At 40.1% G+C, this 20,105-nt stretch overlaps 1 protein-coding gene and 1 long non-coding RNA gene across 2 annotated transcripts; one reads left to right on the forward strand and one right to left on the reverse strand.

Annotated features, from left to right (window-relative positions):
• The first annotated feature begins 1,668 nt into the window (after positions 1 to 1,668).
• Positions 1,669 to 15,517, forward strand: utp6 (UTP6 small subunit processome component). The gene is made up of 19 exons (XM_084931013.1): positions 1,669 to 1,923; positions 4,873 to 4,957; positions 5,050 to 5,091; positions 5,201 to 5,293; positions 5,583 to 5,630; positions 5,724 to 5,787; positions 5,953 to 6,071; positions 6,197 to 6,274; positions 6,369 to 6,450; positions 7,534 to 7,615; positions 7,729 to 7,907; positions 9,251 to 9,330; positions 9,442 to 9,519; positions 10,315 to 10,494; positions 12,356 to 12,436; positions 12,815 to 12,924; positions 13,089 to 13,155; positions 13,316 to 13,388; positions 14,938 to 15,517. The coding sequence occupies exons 1-19, from the start codon at positions 1,832 to 1,834 to the stop codon at positions 15,090 to 15,092; spliced, it is 1,788 nt and encodes a 595-aa protein (XP_084787139.1). The 5' UTR covers positions 1,669 to 1,831; the 3' UTR covers positions 15,093 to 15,517.
• LOC146385335 (uncharacterized) lies at positions 15,450 to 19,130 on the reverse strand. Its single transcript, XR_014800471.1, has 2 exons — positions 18,755 to 19,130; positions 15,450 to 17,242 (listed from the first exon to the last, which is right to left on the reverse strand). It is a non-coding gene; the product is annotated as an uncharacterized LOC146385335 (long non-coding RNA).
• Positions 19,131 to 20,105: the final 975 nt, after the last annotated feature.

Below are 20,105 nucleotides of genomic sequence, written 5' to 3' on the forward strand. Positions count from 1 at the left end.
CTACTATAACTAAAATGAGAGAGAGAACAATCAGTTGTCACAGTAAGATGCCCGATAAAATTATTTGTGCCAGTAAAAAAATTGTTTGTCTGACACAAGACAGAGGAGAACACCACAGGGATAAACTCTGCAGGCCTGACAACAGGAGATGTATCACTCCTCTGGTTTTCCACCTGGAGATGGTGTTTACATTGAAATCTACCTTTGTGGCCTTCATTTGTACCCACTGACACACAAAACAAAACAATGACTACACAAGACACTAACTACACAATACAACATAACACACAAACTATAAACTCCATGCTAAACGTCATAAATCTCTCGCATCTCAAAACTCTCTCTCTCTCTCTCTCACTGGCTTTTTTCCCCTTTTGCACTGTAATTAGAAAATGCTTTTTTGTTTTACCGTTTATGCCACGCTAAACGTGACGATAGTATTTAAAAATATATATATATTCAGTTTAACCTGAGTTTTTCTTTTAATATATTCGTTTCTAATCGTGTCCATCCTGATCACTCCCAATGAAATTCTGAACATCTTCAGCTCTTCCACCTGTCTTTTCATAAAATGGGGCTCCACAAGATTTTTAATATATATTTTTTTTGTTGGATAAACCTTTTGCAACAAAAAGAAAGTATGTAGACTTTTCATTAAGTAAAATGTATAAATTATCCTACCCAAGTAGTGTAGAGTAGTAAGTAGTGCATTCTTTAACTATATTTAAAGTACCTAAAGTAAGCAGTTTTTAGAATTATATACAATACTATGTACATATGTACTATGTACATTGGATCATAATTACTGATGCATTGATGTGCGTACATATATACACATCAATGGTCCAGCTATTGATTATTTTATTATATATATTGGAGGGTAGCTTGATATATTGCATTATTATGATGCAATTAATGTGAGGGGGCTTGTGCCAGCTCATTTCCCCCCTCGTTCATATAGTACTACATTGTGGAGAGAACTTGAAAATTATATATTGTGCAAAACAACATACGAAGTCAAAATTGAAGGGGAGGACATTATCAGTTATTTTGAAACCAAAGAAAAAAAAAATTATGTACCATTGTCAATCTTTATATCTTACTAGGGAAATCCCACATACATAAATGTAAATTTTTAAACTCAACCCCATTATTTAATTTGTTTTTTACTTGAAATTGAATATTACTTAAACTCTCTTAAATTAACTTCAAATAAAAGAGGTTCATCATTGATTGAAATTCATTCAGAAATTTTCAACAAATGAGCTGTCACAGATATAATTTTCAAGTACAAAGCTATTATGAAGTCTGTCACATCCCTCTTTTTTCCCTTTATTTATTTATTTACCCTTCTTATTTTAATTGTAATACTTATTGTTACTCTTATTTGCCCTGTATGTCTACTGTACAAACTGAGCTGGAATGACTGACTGTTCACGTTACAATTTCAAATAAAGTTCTGAACAAAAAGCTTTCCCCACTCTATATGTTCCCCTGGTGTATATCAAAATTAATCTGAGGTGAGAAAACATACACCAAACCGTTTTCGAATATAAAAGGACAGGTAAACTTTCGTTTCATCTTTAATACGTTGTGAAACAGCGAGTTTGGGAGTTTAAAACTCTGAGTTAACAAAGGTTTCCTCCAGCTCAGATTTCCTGTCGGACCTATTTGCAGACGGAACCGGAAGCTCCGCTAGTCACAACTTCCACACATGTGTAATTGGGGATAGAGTTGGCCTCTCGTGGTGTTCTGTGTACAGTTGTTATACCATTATTAAGTGTTACCAAACAGCAGCTGAACACGAGCGTTTAACGGCTGCTTCGACGAGATGGCGGAGATCGTTCAGCAGCGGATCGAGGACAGAATCCCTGAGCTGGAGCAGCTGGAGAGAGTGGGACTGTTCACCAAGAAAGAAGTCAAGTAAGGCAGCACCGAGCCTTTACACGCTGTGTCTTCCAGGAAAATAGCAAAAGAGGTGATGGGTGAGCCCATCACGTACTCTCGGACGCACTCTCAGAGAGGGCCTCGAACCTGTGAAATATTTAGTTCTTTACATTACAGGGCCGAGAAACTGCGAGAGATGAAGCTGAGAAAGTCTATTGATCATCTTCTTGTTCTCCAAAAAACCCCCAACAAAAAACGGTTTTTACTACTGATTAAATTTTGGATGATTTAGAAAAAAAATATTCCCCAAAATAAAGAGCAAATATAGTTAAGTGCTTTTATTAATCTGGGCAGCTGAACTTAACTTTTTGACATCTATAGTTAGCAGAAATACATGGAAGATATTTGTGTCCTGAAGATTTAAGGAGGAAATATTGAAGATCCCTTGTGCAGATAGTTGCACATTTACATCCTTAATTAAAATCAGTGTTAGGGTTGTGAATCTCAAAGTAACTGGTGATGATACATCACCATATTTGTGTAACATCAGAATAGAAATCAGCACTTGTCAGTAGAATTCATTCTGTCTTAAACACCCCAACAACTCATCACTTTCCAACACTTGACCTCTTCTTCAGAAGTCTCTTTGACACAGCTCTATTTTCTTTACTGGGTGTATTTATTACAGAAGCTGTAGTAGTCGGGCAAGAAGTTCGATACAGGAATGGCATAGAGAATGAAAGATCTGGTGCATACTACGTGTTGTGCTTCTGTAGTACTCCCAGGGTGATTTGAAGCCAGGCAAAGGAAAGAAAATTAACTCAGGAAGTCCAGCGTCACAGAATATGCTACCTTGATACCACTTTTCTACTCTAGTTAGGCATCAAAGCACTTTCTAGTATAACTTTCATTCACAAAATCACGCATGTTCGTTTGAGTGCTTTTTTTCTGCCATGCATGTATGGCACACTGTCTTGCCCAAGGATACATGCAGACTGAAGGAGCCAGGACTCCAACCACGGATCTTCTGACTGCTGGACAACCAGCTCTACCTCCTGAGCCACAGCTGTTGTGGCGGTTAAACTTTTATCTACTAGGAGTTATTCCCTTTACTAATAATGAGGCTAATGTTTAAATAATCTCTTTAAGCATAAAACTAAATGGTAAATGGTCTGTATTTGTATAGCGCTTTACTTGGTCCTAAGGGCCCCAAAGCGCTTTACACTATACACAATCATCCACCCATTCACACACACATTCACACACTGGTGATGGCAAGCTACATTGTAGCCACAGCCGCCCTGGGGCGCACTGACAGAGGCGAGGATGCCGTACACTGGCGCCATCGGGCCCTCTGACCACCACCAGTAGGCAACGGGTGAAGTGTCTTGCCCAAGGACACAACGACCGAGACTGTCGGAGCCGGGCCTCGAACCGGCAACCTTCCGATTACAAGACGAACGCCCAACTCTCGAGCCACGATCGCACTGAACCTAGGCTCCAGATTGCTTTAAATACAGTTTTTCTACTGTTGGATCTTTATGATGTCAGAGAGAGCAAATACCCAGCCCTGTACCCTCTTTCACCTGCTGTTCAATCGTCCTGTTTGCAATGAGCAGCCAATGAGCAGAAAGCTGACCTAATGGAAAGGTCTGCTTTAAATTCAGTTGATCAGTCCTATAATTTGATTTCCTGTGTGGTTTGCTGTCGTCCACTTATAGTGTTACCTTCTCACCTTTAAATTCTATCATCATTTAGTTGATAAGCTGCACCAAAAGGAGTATGAAGTAGCGTCTCCGGCAAAAGATTCAGAGCACCTGTGTATCAAACACTTATATGATATTGTCTTATAGATATTTCTGTCTGCTGATAATACTCAGCCATATAGGCCCACTGAAGTTCAAACTGAGCATCTGAATATGGAACAAAGGTGATATAAATGACGTAGCATGGTAGCTGGTCTAAGTATTTCAGAAACTGGTAATTTACCTTGATTTTCTTATGCAGCTATCTGTAGAGATTGTTCTGAATAAGAGAAGCTATTGAGTGAGTGACAGTTCTCTGGGTGAAAATGCTCAAATAACCACTTGTTTCAACCAAGGTATGCAGAAGAGCATCTCTGAACGCACAATATGTTGAATCTCGAAGCAGCAGAAGACCACACCAGGTGTCACTGTCAGCTAAGAACACTAAACTGAGGCTACAGTCTGCTCAAGCTCGCCATAATTGAACAATAGAAATTCAAAGAAGTGTTTGCGGGTCTGTTGACCCAGTTTGATGTAACACCATGAAAGCGCTATTCCGTCCTGCCCTGTATTAACGTTTCAAGATGGCGGTGATGTAATGGTGAAACTGAGGCTACAATTCACACGGGGTCATTTTCTTAGCACACTTTAGCACCAACTGAGCATCGTTTAAATGCTACAGCCTGCTGACCATGTAGGTTCCTTTGGGACCATAGTGTACCCATTGTTTTGGCTGCTTCCAGAAGAATAATATATACTGTGTCTCAAAGTTCAGATCTTTCCAAACCAGCTTCTTGAACATGACGGTGAGTTTACTGTATTCAAATGGTCTCCACAGTCACCAAATGTACGGGTCATGGATGTTCTCTGACAAACTGCAGCAACTATGTGATGCTATCATGTCAGTACGGGCTAAAATCTCTGAGGACTGTCTCCAGCATCTTGTTAAATCTATGCCCCAAAGACGTAAAGCAGTTCTGAGGATAAAAGGGGTCCAGTGTTAGCAAGGTGCACCTAAAATTGCCTGTGAGTGTAAATTCAGTGTACAAAAAATGCATTTTATGCTGTATTTCCTAAAATTGACTTCGAAATGTCCCATTCTTCTTTTGTGCTTTCTTTTCTCCTAATACAAAAACTGTTGGTCAGTATTAAAATTTCCATGTGAAAATATTCCCGTGTGTGTTTATGCAAGTCCTTCTCACTGATTCAGCGTTCTTCTTCTGTTCTGTTTTTCATTTAGATCAATAATCAAGAGAGTAACAGCCCTGGAGTACAAGCTTCACAGGCTGATCGTAAATAAGGAGGACTTCATTGCATACATTCAGGTAGGGGCCTGTGATGATACATCATGTTTCTTTCTTTCAATAAATAAGTAAAGATCGTGAATCATGTTCAGAGACTCTCCTTTTGTTTATAGTATGAAATCAACGTTTTAGAGCTGATCAAGAAGAGAAGAGCAGTAAGTATCCTACATACCGAATCTGGTATTTTAAGCTCATGTGATTAAAAACTATATTTGTCAGGAAACCACACTCTGATAGTGACTCTACTATCCTTTTCATTTTCAGCACATACACTACCAGTTCAAGCGAGAGGAGATTGAGTACCCCATCATCCACAGAATAAATAGCATCTTTAAAAGAGCAACAAATAAGTGGAAGGTAGTGTAAATAGAGCATTTGTAATCTGTAATTATTATTCTGTATGGTTGTAATAATTAATTTATAACATCAGATTATTAAATTCAGCCATGTGTATCGAATATTTGTAACATTTTTAGACATTTTTTCCTCTAAATTTGTATGATATTATCTAATGTGTAACTGAGGCATTGCTGGAAAGTAATATGATGCTTTTTGCTAACAAACATGGCAAAAAAAGTTAAAATTGTAGATTTTTACATTGGGTTTAAATTTACAAAAGGAGTCACACGTCTTCTTTCCCCCACAGGATGATGTGCAGCTATGGCTCTCACACGTTGCTTTCTGTAAGAAATGGGTATGTAAAGATCTCATCACTTGCCTTCAAGTCCGATAAGTCTGCTCTACACTGTGTTTTCTCATTCTTATAATGATCCCTTTCACTCATCAGGCCACCAAGAGCCAAATCAGCAAGGTGTTCTCAGCCATGCTTGCCATCCATCCTGACAAACCAGGTACAGAAGAAAGGGGGCATTACAAACACACTGCAATTTGCCAATGTTTAGTGGCTGGAAATGTGCGTTAAAGTAAATTAAACCAAGGCAGGAAATCTGTGATTGCAATCTTGGAGATGACCAAGACGAATGCTGTTAATATACACTGTTTCCGCCCCGCTTTAGCTCTGTGGATCATGGCTGCCAAGAGCGAGCTGGAGGATAGAAATTCTTCTGAGAGCGCCAGACACCTGTTTCTGAGGGCGCTGCGATTCCACCCAAATGATAAGAAAGTCTACCAGGAGGTAAAATATGCCAAATATCTTCTTTTTATTATTGTTATTTAAGGTAACCCAGACGTAAAACTTTAAGCAACAGTTTATTAATTTAAAACATGCTCGTCTAAAATCCTCCAACCACTCTGTGTTAGTATTTCCGTATGGAGCTGCTGCATTGTGAGAAACTGAGGAAGCAGAAGATTCAGCTGGAGCAGGCTCAGATGGACCTGGTGAGCGTGAAACAAAGAAAACACAAAACAGTAGGAAGTAAGCGCGCGCATATGCTGCTCGTTGTATTTAAAACCCACTGTTCACACCTTCCAGGGTGAATATGAATTTTCTCCAGAGATCCTGAGTGGTAAACTGGCTGAGGTTGTATACAAAGATGCTACAGGGAAAATCAAAGGTAAGCTTGTCAATGGTTATTCACAGGCCTGTGCAAATATTAGAAAATATAAAATAACTCAAGTGTTTATGCTGCAAATACATTTGAATATTAAGAGCAGCATAATGCTGTCGCACTCTCTCCTGTAGGCTCTCCTCTCAAAACATTATCCACAGTGGCATATCCACATCACAGAGAACCTCTCTTTCTTGGCAACGCACATAGGGTCTTAACTGCTCCTCAACACCCAGATGTTGGAAAATTCCAGGTGTAACAGAAGAGAGAATATTAAAAAAACAAAATCTTAATGCTAAAGTGCAGTTGTGTTGTGTGTTAAGAAAACAGCTCAGCTTTTATAAATCGCCGTAAAACTAAGCACACCTGTGTACACTATATAGGGATTGTGCTTGCATGATCTTTAGGCCTGTTTAGTAAATCTGGGCTTTAAAAATAACACATTTATTATTTAAATAAAATGCACATAATTTGTAGAGCCGTAGATTTAAACTCTTTCTGCATCTTCTTTTCATTTGCCAAAAAAAGATTGAAAACTGTTATTTATTTAGTTTTTATTTCAGTTCAAGACCACCTATATTGTCATTAAAGTGAATTCCTTTAGCAGTGGGATATGTAAAGACTAAATGGGGATAAGAATTGGCAATTGAAATCAACCCTGAGCACAGGATAACTATTAAAAAACGCTGAAATCACAGACTCACATATGTGGAAGGACTTTTCATGGAAAAACTGTGTAAGATTTTTATTTTTAATAATAACTCCGAACCAAAAGTCCAGACACACCAGTGCACAACTTGAATGCTTTCGGGGATGTGATCATTGTTTGGCAGATCGCTTTCATGTATTCTGGCGCAGTCACATTCTTAAAACTGTTCTGGGACGGCGTTCCCACTACGGCGAAGGAGGTTTTGTCTCATAATATTGAATTTATATGTCTGACCTGCTACCTGGGGAAAATTGGACCTTAGTTTAGCTAAATGTGATAACTGTCTATTAAAAATCTTTATGGTGGTGAGTAAGAACAAGCCATTGGCTTTGGAAACAACCTAGCGTGTGTCTCTACTTGTGTATCTTTTCATCCTACAGAAGCAGAGTTTGTCATCTCACTTCTGAACATAGCGGCTATTTTTGACTTCACCAAAGACCTCCAGGACTCCATCCTGCAAGAGTAATTTACTTCCAAAAGGCTTTCATTTAACTCTCTTTTACATGAACTCTGAATTCCTCTACTTCCATAGTGTTACCTTTAAGCAGTACCCTCATCTCACCTCTTGTTTCCAGCTTACAGACTAACTACACAGATGACAGCTCCACGTGGGATTTCATGGCTAAGAGGGAGCTGGAGGCCCCAGGAGCAGGAGAGGAGCTCCAGACTGCCAAAGGCAGGGCCTCAGATATAAACCGCAGAGAGGAGCGCTGCTGCCAGGTCTATGAGGAGGGCGTCAAGAGTCTAAACACTGGTAGGAGCTTCCTGATACACAGAGAGAACATATATATTTCAATTTTAAAATGAATTGTTGAGACATGATTTAGACTTTGGTGATTAATTATTAATTGTAACAATCTTCATCTGCAAATGAAGTTGGTGGGTAAACTAAGAAGTACGAGAAAGATGCCACTTTGTTAGGTACATCTTACCCCTTTTAGGCTCAAACCTCCTTCATTTTTCATGGCACAGATTCAACAAGGTGCTGGAAACATTCTTCAGAGATTTTAGTTCATGTTGACTTGATAGCATCACACAGCTGCTGCAGATTTGTTGGCTGCACGTCCATGAAGTTAATCTCGTGTTCACCCCCACATCCCAAAGCTGCGGTGACTGCGGAGGCCGTTTGAGTACAGCGAACTCGTCATGTTCAAGAAACCAGTTTGAGATGATTTAAGCTTTGTGTCACGTGCCTTGTCTTGCTGGAAGCAGCCATCAGAAGATGGATACACTGTGGTCATAAAGGGTGGTCAGCAACAATAGATACGGGTGGGCTGTGGCATTTAAACAATGCTCTGTTGGTATTCAAGGGGCCAAAGTGTGCCTAGAAAACATCTCCCACACCATTATGCCAGCAGCCATAAGTGTTTGTGCATCCATGCTTTCATGTTGTTTATGTGAAATCCTCACCCTGCCATCCAAATGTCACAACAGAAATTGTGACTCAACATTTTTCCAGTCTTCTGTTGTCCAATTATAGTGAGCCTGTGTGAACTGTAGCCTCAGCTCCCTGCTGATGGGAGTGTCATCTGTGCATCAGAGATGCTCTTCTGCATCCCACGTCTGTAATGACTTACTGTTGCCTTCCTGTCAGCTTAAAGAAGTCTGGTGTAGTCTCCTCTGATGTCAGAAAGACATTTTTGCCCAGAGACGTGAAGCTTACTGGATATTTTCTCTTTTTCTGGCCTTTCTCTGTAAATCCTAGAGATCACTTAAATCACCTTCCTCATTCTTATGCGCAGTTTGAACTTCAGCAGGCCCTCCTGACCATGTCTGCGTGCCTACATGCATTGAATTGCTGCCATATGATTGGCTGATTAGGTATTTTCTTTAATGTGCAGTTGAGCGTGTGTGTAGCTTTTTTAAGTGTCAATGCACCCATATTACCAAAACAAGAATGATCTTTTTTTGTTCTCTTCTTGTTCTTTTATTTAATTTGCACATGCTGGCAGTGGGTTAAAAGCTTTAATGGAAGAATTTTATTTTGGTCAAAACCTCCAAGAAGGAGCCCAGAAAGTTGTAAAATGTTATCGTTGTTCCTGCATGTATTCAGTCACTGCTTCCGTTAGTATAAGAAACCGCTGCTTTGCCTCCCAGAGCCAATGTGGACCTGCTACGTGGCCTTCTTGTTGGAAAGGATGAAAAGGAAGACCAACGTCCAAGAGCTGAAGGAAAAAGTAAGTGAAAAGTCCTTAAGTTTGGCCTGAAGTTATTTCCTCCTCAGGTACGCTGAGAAATGTCAATGGCTTCAGTGTTTTCTGGAGTAAAAACAAGTGTTTGTATCACAGAGGCAGGAGAGGCTGCTGGGAGTGCTGCAGCGTGCCCATGACTGCTCGCTGTTGAAGGAGAATTACTACAAGAACTGGGTGAGATAAAGCCTCTTTTCAATGTGCGAATGGAATTTTAGGCACCCGTAAGCCTGTCTTCTCTTTATTTGAATGATGACCTGTCGGCTCTCATTTCACTCAAACCACGTTTCGTTTTGGCCGGGTAAGAGCAGCGCCAGGAAAAGTCTGACTGGAACAGCAAACGTCTTTAAAACCTTGCAAGTCGTCTCTTCTTTCAGATATACACTAGCAGAGGTAACACAGAATGAAAATGTAATTGTACTGCACCGAAAACACAACATGTTATTGGAAAAGCAGAAACAACTGAGGCTGACAGCCAGAAGTTACTAACACACTGATGTTCAGGCAAATGAAACCAGTTCTATGATGATGATGAGAATCTTAATTAGAATAAAAATGTGGTAATTGTTGGCCTAGTGGTTAGAGGCTAATACCAAGCACTCTGAGTAATTTATGGGTTTGTGTGACTGTTATTTAATAGCTGTATTTATTTGTTAATTTATTTGGTGGTGCGACAAACACACATTGTCCAGCAATAATGAATAACAAAGTAAACAAAGTGCACATTTAGACCCAGCACATGGTGGCTTTATGGATATCCTGGTGGTTGTAAGCCTGTATTTTTTAAATCAATTGCTAATCCTGTGTAGGATTATTAGTTTGTCTGGTAATGGGACTGAAATTGTTTAAAAAAACTGAAAATGGTGATAGTCGAAAAACTCCTTTAACATCAGGTTATATTCAAAAAGGAAACGATACCTTGTATTTTACTGATATATGAATCAACCAACCTGATGTTGTCCACGTGACCAGCTCCAAATCTTGTTCTCATCGGGAGATGCTGAGGGAGCAGCAAGTGTTGCCATGACAGCCACGCAGCGCTACAGCCAATCAGTGACCATGTGGAGTTTGAGCCTGCAGACGCTGATGGAGCTAGGGAGCCGAGACATAGGCCGGTGTTTCCAGGACGCTCTCAAACACGTTAATCCCAAGGTACACACACACTGGATCGGGAGAGCCACGTTTGCTTTTCTGAAATCACATAATGGGGTTCAGTAATTTTCTCATCTTACACTATCACATAAACACTGTTCAGCACACTGAGTGGCAGCACCGCTTTAATTGTTGTCCTTGGAGAAAAGAGACATATGGATTCACTCACACACATACACACACTAGCCACCAGCAGTGCTGTATAAGTGGGCCATCTCCTTGGCCTAATTAGTCTCTGTTCAGTCATATTAATTTCCTCAACTGTCTTCATCTGCCTGTATGTGAGCGCACATGAAGGCAGGTGAAAAACTAAATTTAATCGTGCAGATATTTGTGTATCAATTCACCTTTTTTAAAGGTAAAAGCTACCCCAATGATGAAGCTGGGGGCTTTATGGTTTAGGGCAGGAATCTGTCACAAGTGTCAAATGCAGAGAGAATATAGAGAAACGGTAGACATGCATGTGTATATATTAAAAAGACATTTTGCAGGTTGATGGGGCCAATAAATACGGACCAGGAACAGCAGCTCCAGAATTAGAAACACATGCAGACGGGTACAAGGAAAGAGGGGACAGAGAAGAAGGTGCCAACTACAGAAGAGAGCAGATAGAAATTAATATCAGTTAATCAGTTCAGTGCAGACAGGAAAAAAAGGGAGAATATTTAGGGAGGCCACGCAGCAGCCTGAGTCTGACCATTAATAATTTGAAGCCCGATTTCCATCTCGGCTCAGTTTGACCTTATAAATTAGCGTTTAGAATTTCTTATGTACTCTTCTGGTCAGTGGTGAATTAAACCTTATCTTACAATCTCTCCTATATTTCAGAGTAGTCGTTCTTCTTGCACAGTTTTGTACAACTATGAATACGCATGCCTCGACTGAGCCGCGGGCCTTTGTAGCAGTGAATAGAATAGCTGATTATTGTTGTGGTGGGGGTTTCATAAGTCCACGGCCCTGAGAGGGAGGATTAGTACAGCTGCTTATTATGCAAGTCTTTTCTTTTGAACAAAACACCCTGTTTGAGCGTGGAGAAATGGCACACACCTCCAGGGTTGGAGGCCTGTGTATCCAACAATGTTAAGTTTCCACATTGAAAAGCACAGAAGTGCAGATAAATCAATGATGAAAATGTAAGCACGCTCTTTATCCTGTCATTCTGTACTCATGCCGATTCCAAAAGGTATATTGATCCTTCCCTCCTGGCTGAGAACAGATGCTGCCTGAGTGATTATTAATTTTTAAAATCTCTGCATATAATGGCAAAACCTGGTAACTAATTCTGATCTGAGCTTTGCATGCTCTGACACGTTCACTGGAGACTGAGAAGGCCAAATACTTTCTGGTTCCTGCTGCTTCTCAAATGTGAATATCAGCTGTAGTGTCATACCGGGCTTTTGGATGATGCGTAGTGTCCCTCACTTGCTATATTTACTTTAAATGATACTAATCCCTCTTACTAGAAAAGATCAGAACTGACCACCCAATTGGTAGCTGTGTTTCTCACAAGCTAGCAATGATGTGCCAGTTTAAAATTGACATTAGTGTTTAATAGAAACACTCAGTCTGATGACAGATATCTCAGGTTGGACTGTCAACACTGCTTAAGTGTTTTAACAGTGAGGCACCTCTAATACAAACTCACGATAATCCAGAAGTTCTTTTATTGACAGACACGTGTTTTACGTTGTTGTTATTCATCAGTGTTAAGTCGTGAAAGTTGTGCAAGTTTTGTGTCTGAACAAAATGCGTGCGCCTAATGGTTGCTTATTAATGAACAGGCGTAATATTAATGTAAGGTACATTCACATTTTTTAAGGTGGGTGAAGCTCATTCATGTAACCGTGTCTTGTCTTGACAGGAGAGTCTACCACTGTGGCAGCTGCAGTTTGAGTGGAGCAAGGCCAGCCAGAGTGCCGAGGAGACAGAAGCCATCCTCAAGGTAGTGCATGTGAATCCAGCCGTTTGAACAGCTGCAGTGTGATCTTGCTATAGCCTGCAGCATTTAGAGCCATTTATCTGCTTCATTTTTTGTGGATTTGTTTACACAGATATTTTATCGATAAGAGTTACGCTGGAAACACAGTTTTGAATTGTTAGAAATGAAATGCGCAACATAAGAAGTTAATGACAGGATAAAATATGATCCTGCACTGTAATATAAAGTACAGCAGACAGACTGTGATCAGAAAAGGCTGAGTAAGCTAGAGATGAGATAAAGAGTAAACAATAAAAGCTAAAGCAGGCAAGATTAATAGTGTTTTTGCCTCTGAAATGAGGATATGCCTTGCAGACAGTTTGTTCTCTTGCTTGTTCTCAGAGAGGTCTGCTGTCTGCAGTCCCGGCTGTTGCCATGGAGATGAAAGAGTGCTACCTCGATTGGTCCTACTCCACTGGAGGCTACAAGAAGGCGAGGAAGACCTTTACAAGGTGAAAATCAGATAACTCTGTCTGCTCATGTAGTTTTTAATTTAGGTGATGAATGCAGCAGGAACATATAAGTTTAACGGGTCTCAAAGCACTGACTTGCAGGTGCAAAATAAACTTTCAGGATCTTTAATACCTTTTAATTAAATTGCATTTTTCTTATGTAGCTTACAGGAAAACCGCCCATTGTCCAAGGACTTTTTCACCAGAATGATTCAAATCGAGAAGGAACAAGTACGTATATGAAGCCCAGTGACATCCTCATTCTGCTGCCTGCCACCAACTATAATGTTTATGTTGTACTGACTTCATTGATAGTTTGACACTGGAAAGATGCCTTTGATGTTGCTGATAAGTGAAAACAATTAATGTGATTACAATGTTGTTTTTTCAGGAAAATCCAAAGATGAACTATCTGAGGGACTACTATGAGAGGGTGCTGCAGGAGTTCGGCACCTCCAATGAAGGTGAATTTAAATCAGTTTAAGGAGCTGGAATGAACCGGAAAGCTGGTGTTATTTATGCTTTCAGCTCAGCCAGCAAGCTCAAGTTTTAAGAAGAATATTAAAGTTTGTGAGCTCATTGCTCTCCATTAATACATACAGAAGTTGGGGAGTCATGAGTAAGTATCCCCCCGACCCCCAGAAGGCCCAGGTGGATGCTGGGGTGGTGGAGGGTGTTGGGTTTATCTAGGCACAAACCCCACTGGAACACGAGACACTCAATAACTGCACGAAAAAACAAGGCAAGACAGAGCTCTTTGTCTTTGTGGCTCGCGAGAGAAGTCAGCCCAGGCCTTCACCTGTCCTTAGCCAACTTCAACTGATTCCTTCGCTACAGCCCTTTTTTTATTGTCAGCAAGCAATCATTCATGAATATGCAATTACAAATACATGTGACATTCTTAAGCAGGCATATCTGAACAACATCAGTGTCTATATTCTGGGTGTGTGTGTAGATGCATGTGTGTGTGTGTTTACAGCTGTACCATACATAGACATACGACCTTTCAATGAACTTAAACTGTGTGTATGAGGTATGCAGAAAAGCAGAAGTAAGCGTCTAGCTAAATGATAAGAACAGGAACTTGCAACAGGTCATGTCTCAGACGAACATTTAAAGGTGTGAAGTCTCGGACTTATAAGAAACAGAACAATTCTGGTTTCTAAAGCTATAATGGAAATTATAACGTCGAGGCTGCTTCCTCTCAACTCATGGTACACACGCGCACATAGAATCTTATCAGACCTAATAAGGATATGATTTTTATCAGCATACAAATAATTATATATTTCTAAGCATAAATGATTATATGTTCCTAAGCACAAATGACAGTGTAAAAAATATAAATTCCAACAGAGGGGTTGAACGGCAGGAACAGTATTTACAAATTAGAGGAAGAGATTAAAAAAGAGATCGCCAAAACGAGAGGATGTGTCTTTGTATGTTATGTGAGCACAAATCAAATACAGGTTTGGACTGAACAGCTAATCAACAGTTAGAGTTATTTGATCAGACTGAGTCAGAGGACAAGAGTCAAACACGTTCAAGAGAAAGTTAGACGAGATGGAAAATACCGGGCCACCTCCATATTACACTTACAGGAGCTGCTCAGCCATGGAAACCCATGGCATGAAGGTCTCGGTGCATTATGTGTCCCAGCACTTGGTGACCCAACTCATAACAATCACCTCAACGCGCTTTATATTAAAGGAAAAAATAAATAGTACTATGGTAGAAAACAACAACAATCAAATGATCCCCTTTGAGCAAGCACTTGGCAACAGTGGGGAGGAAAAACTCCCTTGTGACAGGAAGAAACCGCTGGCAGAGCCAGGCTCAGGGAGGAAGACAGTGAGTGGCATGTTACAGTACCACACTTGTAATGCTATAAGCTCTATAGAGATGTGGCTCAATACTTCTGTCCTTGTAGTGTAAAAGTATGGATAGATACAATTAGATTAAGAACCTTTAGTTTTTTTTAACATAACTGTTTCCTGTTTCGTTTTTCTACAGATCTGTGGCTGCAGTACATCCGCGAGGAACTCGGACCCCTCGGCCAGCCAGAGAACTGTGGAAAGATCCACTGGAGAGCCATGAAGTTTCTGGAAGGAGAGAGTGTAGAAAGATTCATTTCCAAACATGCACTCCTTCAGACTGGACACTTATAAGTAGCAGAAAAACAAGGCTGTGAGTTCAGACAACAAATACCTTGTGGAGGTTTGTCAGCTGACGAACAAGCACACGTTTCTGAGTGATTCTTCCTCCCAGTCTAATTGAAGACTGGTGCCATGCTGAATTTCTTTCGTTCCCAGCATTGCAGTTTCTGTTGTTTGCGGTTCATTCAAAATAAACCTGCTCGTTCCTCTTTAAAGGTTCCAGCCATGTTACAAGAACAATTCTCATTTTCACAGACTTGTTTTTTTCTTATCGATTGCAGCGGTAATTTACAACAGGTGTTCGTTTTCGTTTTAAGGTCTGTGCTGCGTTTGTTAACCCCACAGACGCCCGGAGTCAGTAAATACACGTTTGTCATTTTGAGAAGATACATTTTAATGCTGTTATGAAGATGATATTAAAACAGTCTTTCATTCTTGGGTGTTTTCTCGGGTTATGGTCTGTCTGACACAGTAAAATTACACAACCACTTTTTTCTTAACAAAGCAGTCATGTAACAGTAGCTCTCACTGTTCCAACACTTATAGATTGCAGCGGTTATTTTGATAAAAACATCCTTTTATCCTCTGAAGCATACTTTACATCACACATTGTTTGCTGTCAGTATCAAGTATCACTTAATTCTCACCTTTTATGGTACAAAATGTTGACTTTAAAGGTCAAACCATAAATACGAAGCAGCAGCAGCAGTACTCTGTGAGGGAATAGCACATGTATGATGAGTTCAAGGCCAACTAAAAGGGAAAAAACCTACACCTGCCAACATCAAAACATATTTACAGTGTATAAGGACACTTTAAATTGTTACAGTTTATACAGCAATGTAGGAAAGTTATGAGGTATAACAATATTAATGGAAAAAGCTTATAAATAGATCATGTTACACATTAAAATCTAGTAGAAAATACACATGTAGACCTACAGTATCGAATTGTATCACTAGACAAAAGCATGTTTAACTGAAAATGATAAATACAGAGAGTGTGCGGGTGTTTACTCTTAACACCCTGCAGGTTGTTAACATGAGGTCCATGTGGCAGTTTTGGGGGGAGCTTGAGATAAATTAATGACAGTCCTCTGTAGAAGATCTTTGAGACAAAACTACATCATCTCTGTCCTGAACTGAATTTTCATTGAATGAAAATATTAATTAAGGCAGAAAGTGGTATGTTTAATGATCCCACTACAAAAACAAGCAGAGCTGCAAATTTCTCTGTAAGTGGAGTTGAGCTACTTGGGTTTCCTGTTTCTAAAATTTGGGTGGGGTGGGGGGAAGCTAACCTGAGAAATATTAATGCAGTGAGGGGTACATTTTACTCTGCAGCTTCAGTCTGCAAAATCTGCAATAGAGTGCAAGGGGAGCCATATCAGCTCACGATGGTCTTTAAGGATTTATAACCCTTAAATTTGTGGAAACTGTTACAATTTCAGTATTTTAGCTATTAAAAGAAAAAAAAAGTTAACATTTTATGAATATCAGCAGATGAATTTCAACTTCAATCTATTCTAGCCTTTTAAAAATAGTTGGACGCTTATTAGAAGGCGTGTACTTCAGTGCGTTTTAACCTCCAAACATGTTTAGGAAAAAAAGTTGGACCGCATTTTAAAACAGTTAAAAATGAACTTAATATCTTGATGATCTTTAGTGTTTTCCACATTTCTACCACTTTTCTTATTTTAGGAATAAATACAGTATATGCTTGTATGTGTTCCCCCTCCAAAAAACACAAAGAAAACCCTGAAACTATACTAACGTACCTTCCATGAACACCAAAACCAAGAACCACGACTCCCGTGAGCATTTCTAATGTACCCAAAATTCTGGTTACATCACCTCCCACATGCCAACCCCAGCCCTCCACATCACACATCTTCAGAGCTTTTTAAAGAAGATGTAGGTGAAGAGTACCAACACGCCAGCAGACAACAGCCCAATCACAAACTGGTGGATGGTGATGACGTTCTCCAAGGCGTGGATGCGCTCCTCCATCGCACTGGTGTGGATGTAGTCATAGATGGAGACCCCGATGCTCCACACCGCCCATACGGCATCCACCAGCGCCTTCATGGTGGGAGAAACCATTGAGAGGGCCGCCTGCAGCTGGACGCCCACCGCATCCGCTGCTTATTGGCCCCTGCTGCACTAAAGAGAGAGCAAGAGAAGAGGGTGACACATGGTGCAGCGAGGAGATGGCGATGTGTGGGCATAATGACTGCCTGTGAAACGGCAAATACAGTTAAAGCCACGAACAGAAAATATCATACAAATCAGATTTTAAATAAACCAAACTATTGAAAAATCTGAGGGTTTCTGTGTGGAGTTTGCATTTTCTCCACGTACCTGTGTGGGATCTTTCTGGCTACTTGGACTTCCTCCCACAGTCCACAGACATAAAGGTGAAAGAAAGGTGTAAATGCTAGTCTATGTTTTAGCCTGCGACACACAGGTTACCTGTCCACCCTACCTGTGGAGTGAGCTCCAGCCACACCAAGACCCTGAATTTTGTTTTGTTTAATTTATTCAGAACACCTTCAGATTTAGTTTGTGTATCTGAAAAGGAGTGGGAAGACATGCACATCCACTTGGATAAGACAAGGAAAATGGATGGATGGATAGCTGTCTGCAAGTGAAACTCTTCTGTTTAAGCGATTGAGGTACGTTAATAATTATCATGCAATTACTGTATTTTTTATTAATTTAATAATGATAAAGACAATTTGCTTTTTAACTTCAGAATAAACATAATTGAATAATATTAATGATAATTTGTTTTTCGATATTATTGCATTCTATTGTATCCAACAGAGAACTTTAATATATTCTCCTGAGAACCAGCCTATTCATTTATGTCCTCTGTAATGGACATTTCGTCCTGGTCTCTACCTTTTGACTTATTTGAGATATCTTACTACCTCCTGGACATCCTTGCTTTCCACTGATATCGCATCTCTATTACCTCCAAAAAGGAAGAAAATCACAAAAAAAGTTCAATGGGAATATTCCCTTTTCCTCGGTTCTCGGGAGGATATGCCCAACATGAAGTCTAAAATGAAATTGGAAAAATAAATAAATAAATAAATAAAATAAAAACAAAAATAAAACAAAACTCCAAAATTTAAGCATTAAGTCGGAACCATCAACATGTTTTATACTGATAGATAAATACCCCCTGTGCTCAAGTACACACTTTCATAATTTACTCTACCAACTCACAGCTAAAAAGTAAACATTTACTGCGTGATTTTTATTTCACTGAAACAAAAGCGATGACTTTAAATTATATTTTTTTTTTATTTTGCTAATGAAATAACCCGATAACGACTTTTTTTAACGGATGAAACTAACCCAATTTTTAACTCTTGACACGAAAACGACCAACTACTGATATATTCCTTTTTAAACTTTCGTATCTTTTCCGCACTTTTTACTGAAAACTCAACGCGAACCTTACTCCAACGCGCGATGACGTCACGCACCCACTGGATTCTTGGCATTACGAGCATGACAGCGTTTGGCCTTGTGGGATCAGTAACCTCGCAAACCTCACGCCTAATCCACAGTTTGAGGGGGGACGTGTTGTTGTGTTGCGCACAAACCGCTCAGGCTGTAACACTAACGCGACGAAGACGTTTCCGAAACGGAGCCAAAACTCACCGACAAGTGTCAGATGCTACAGCGATGATGAGGCCGATGATGAACATCCGTCCTGCTGTTTCTGGAGTAATGAATTATCTTGTTTATGTGGCAAACCTGCGTGTTCTTGTCAGGAACCAAATCGGTCATTGCTGGTTGGCGAGAAGTCCACCTCGATCGGAGGCATCGCTTCCGGACCGAACCTTTAAAATTAAATAGTTATCTATTTAAATCGATAATAGCATAACTCAATGAGGGAATGAGGCCACGGCAACAGATATATTTATTGGAGAAAGGCTCTAACACCTGAATACACCGGGTTAAAGTTATCATTGATTTTCTTATTAATAATAGCTTCTTTAGTACCGAGCGTCAGGTCATACGTTTATTTTGATAAGAAATCCTCCAATTTCCGGTGTTATTACTATGGGCTTTTGATGTGAGGTGAAGCAGCTGACTTATGCCTTGTGAGGGCGTCACACAGGAGCGTCAGCAGCAAGACTAAAATTGGAGCATGAGCTCAGGACCGAGTTGAACTCAACAGAACTGAATAAATGATCAGAACAGAGAGAACAATCACGCACAAACATTGAAAACTTTCACACAAGATTCAAACTCATCATTAAACACGACACAGGGGCAAAAAGGACAAATCAGATGTACAAAGCGAGCATGAGAACAGCTGCAGCTGTACTTAAAGGGAAGTCCTCCATCAGGGCTGCAGCCTATTTGATCCCACTTCCTGCCCTTTAATTACCGTTTCCTCTAATACACATCTCACCAAAAATCTGGAGCCATCTGTAGTAACGGATAGACAGACAGACACTTCCACAAGGAAATTCGCTGTGTTACAGCAGCAGCACCATAAATAATAATAATGATAACAGTGAAATCAACAATAAAAACACTATTATTGAAAGTACCACAGGCGCACGTCGAAGGCCTTATGATGCAAGGGAGTGGGAATGGGATTAAATAAATAAAAAAAAATAACACTGAAAATGTGCAAGAGACAATTCCAGCAAAGAGCAGTGCAAATGGCATTACCATGCACACTATAAGTCTGACAAACAACAGGAAGGAGGTTTGATATAGAGGTATGTGTGTGTGGACAGGTGTGATCACCTGTCACCACAAAAAGGAGAGCTGCTGTAAAGTTTAAAAGGGAAGGGTAGGAATGACTTCCCAGAACATTCATTATGGTAGTGGGATTGAAGAAGTTTGAGGGAGAAGTGTGTCCCGCTACGTCTGTATTGTGCAGTAGGAGAGGGGGAGGTAGTTTGTCTGTGATGGAGAGCTGGTTGTCCAGTGACCTCCTGACCCTCACCGAGCTGCTCCAACATCTTATTAACACTTTTCCTCACGTCCTGTC

The sequence above is a fragment of the Perissodus microlepis genome, chromosome 6 (genome assembly GCF_051167445.1).
Source record: "Perissodus microlepis isolate ML-2025 ecotype Zambia chromosome 6, ASM5116744v1, whole genome shotgun sequence".
Classification (NCBI taxonomy): Eukaryota; Metazoa; Chordata; class Actinopteri; order Cichliformes; family Cichlidae; genus Perissodus; species Perissodus microlepis.

Bases quoted from the DNA above. Each gene is read 5' to 3' on its own strand.
- utp6 (XM_084931013.1), top strand. From the start codon at position 1,832: ATGGCGGAGATCGTTCAGCAGCGGATCGAGGACAGAATCCCTGAGCTG. The intron at 4,958-5,049 runs GTAGGGGCCTGT...TTTTGTTTATAG, and splicing joins ACTTCATTGCATACATTCAG to TATGAAATCAACGTTTTAGA. The intron at 6,072-6,196 runs GTAAAATATGCC...ACTCTGTGTTAG, and splicing joins ATAAGAAAGTCTACCAGGAG to TATTTCCGTATGGAGCTGCT.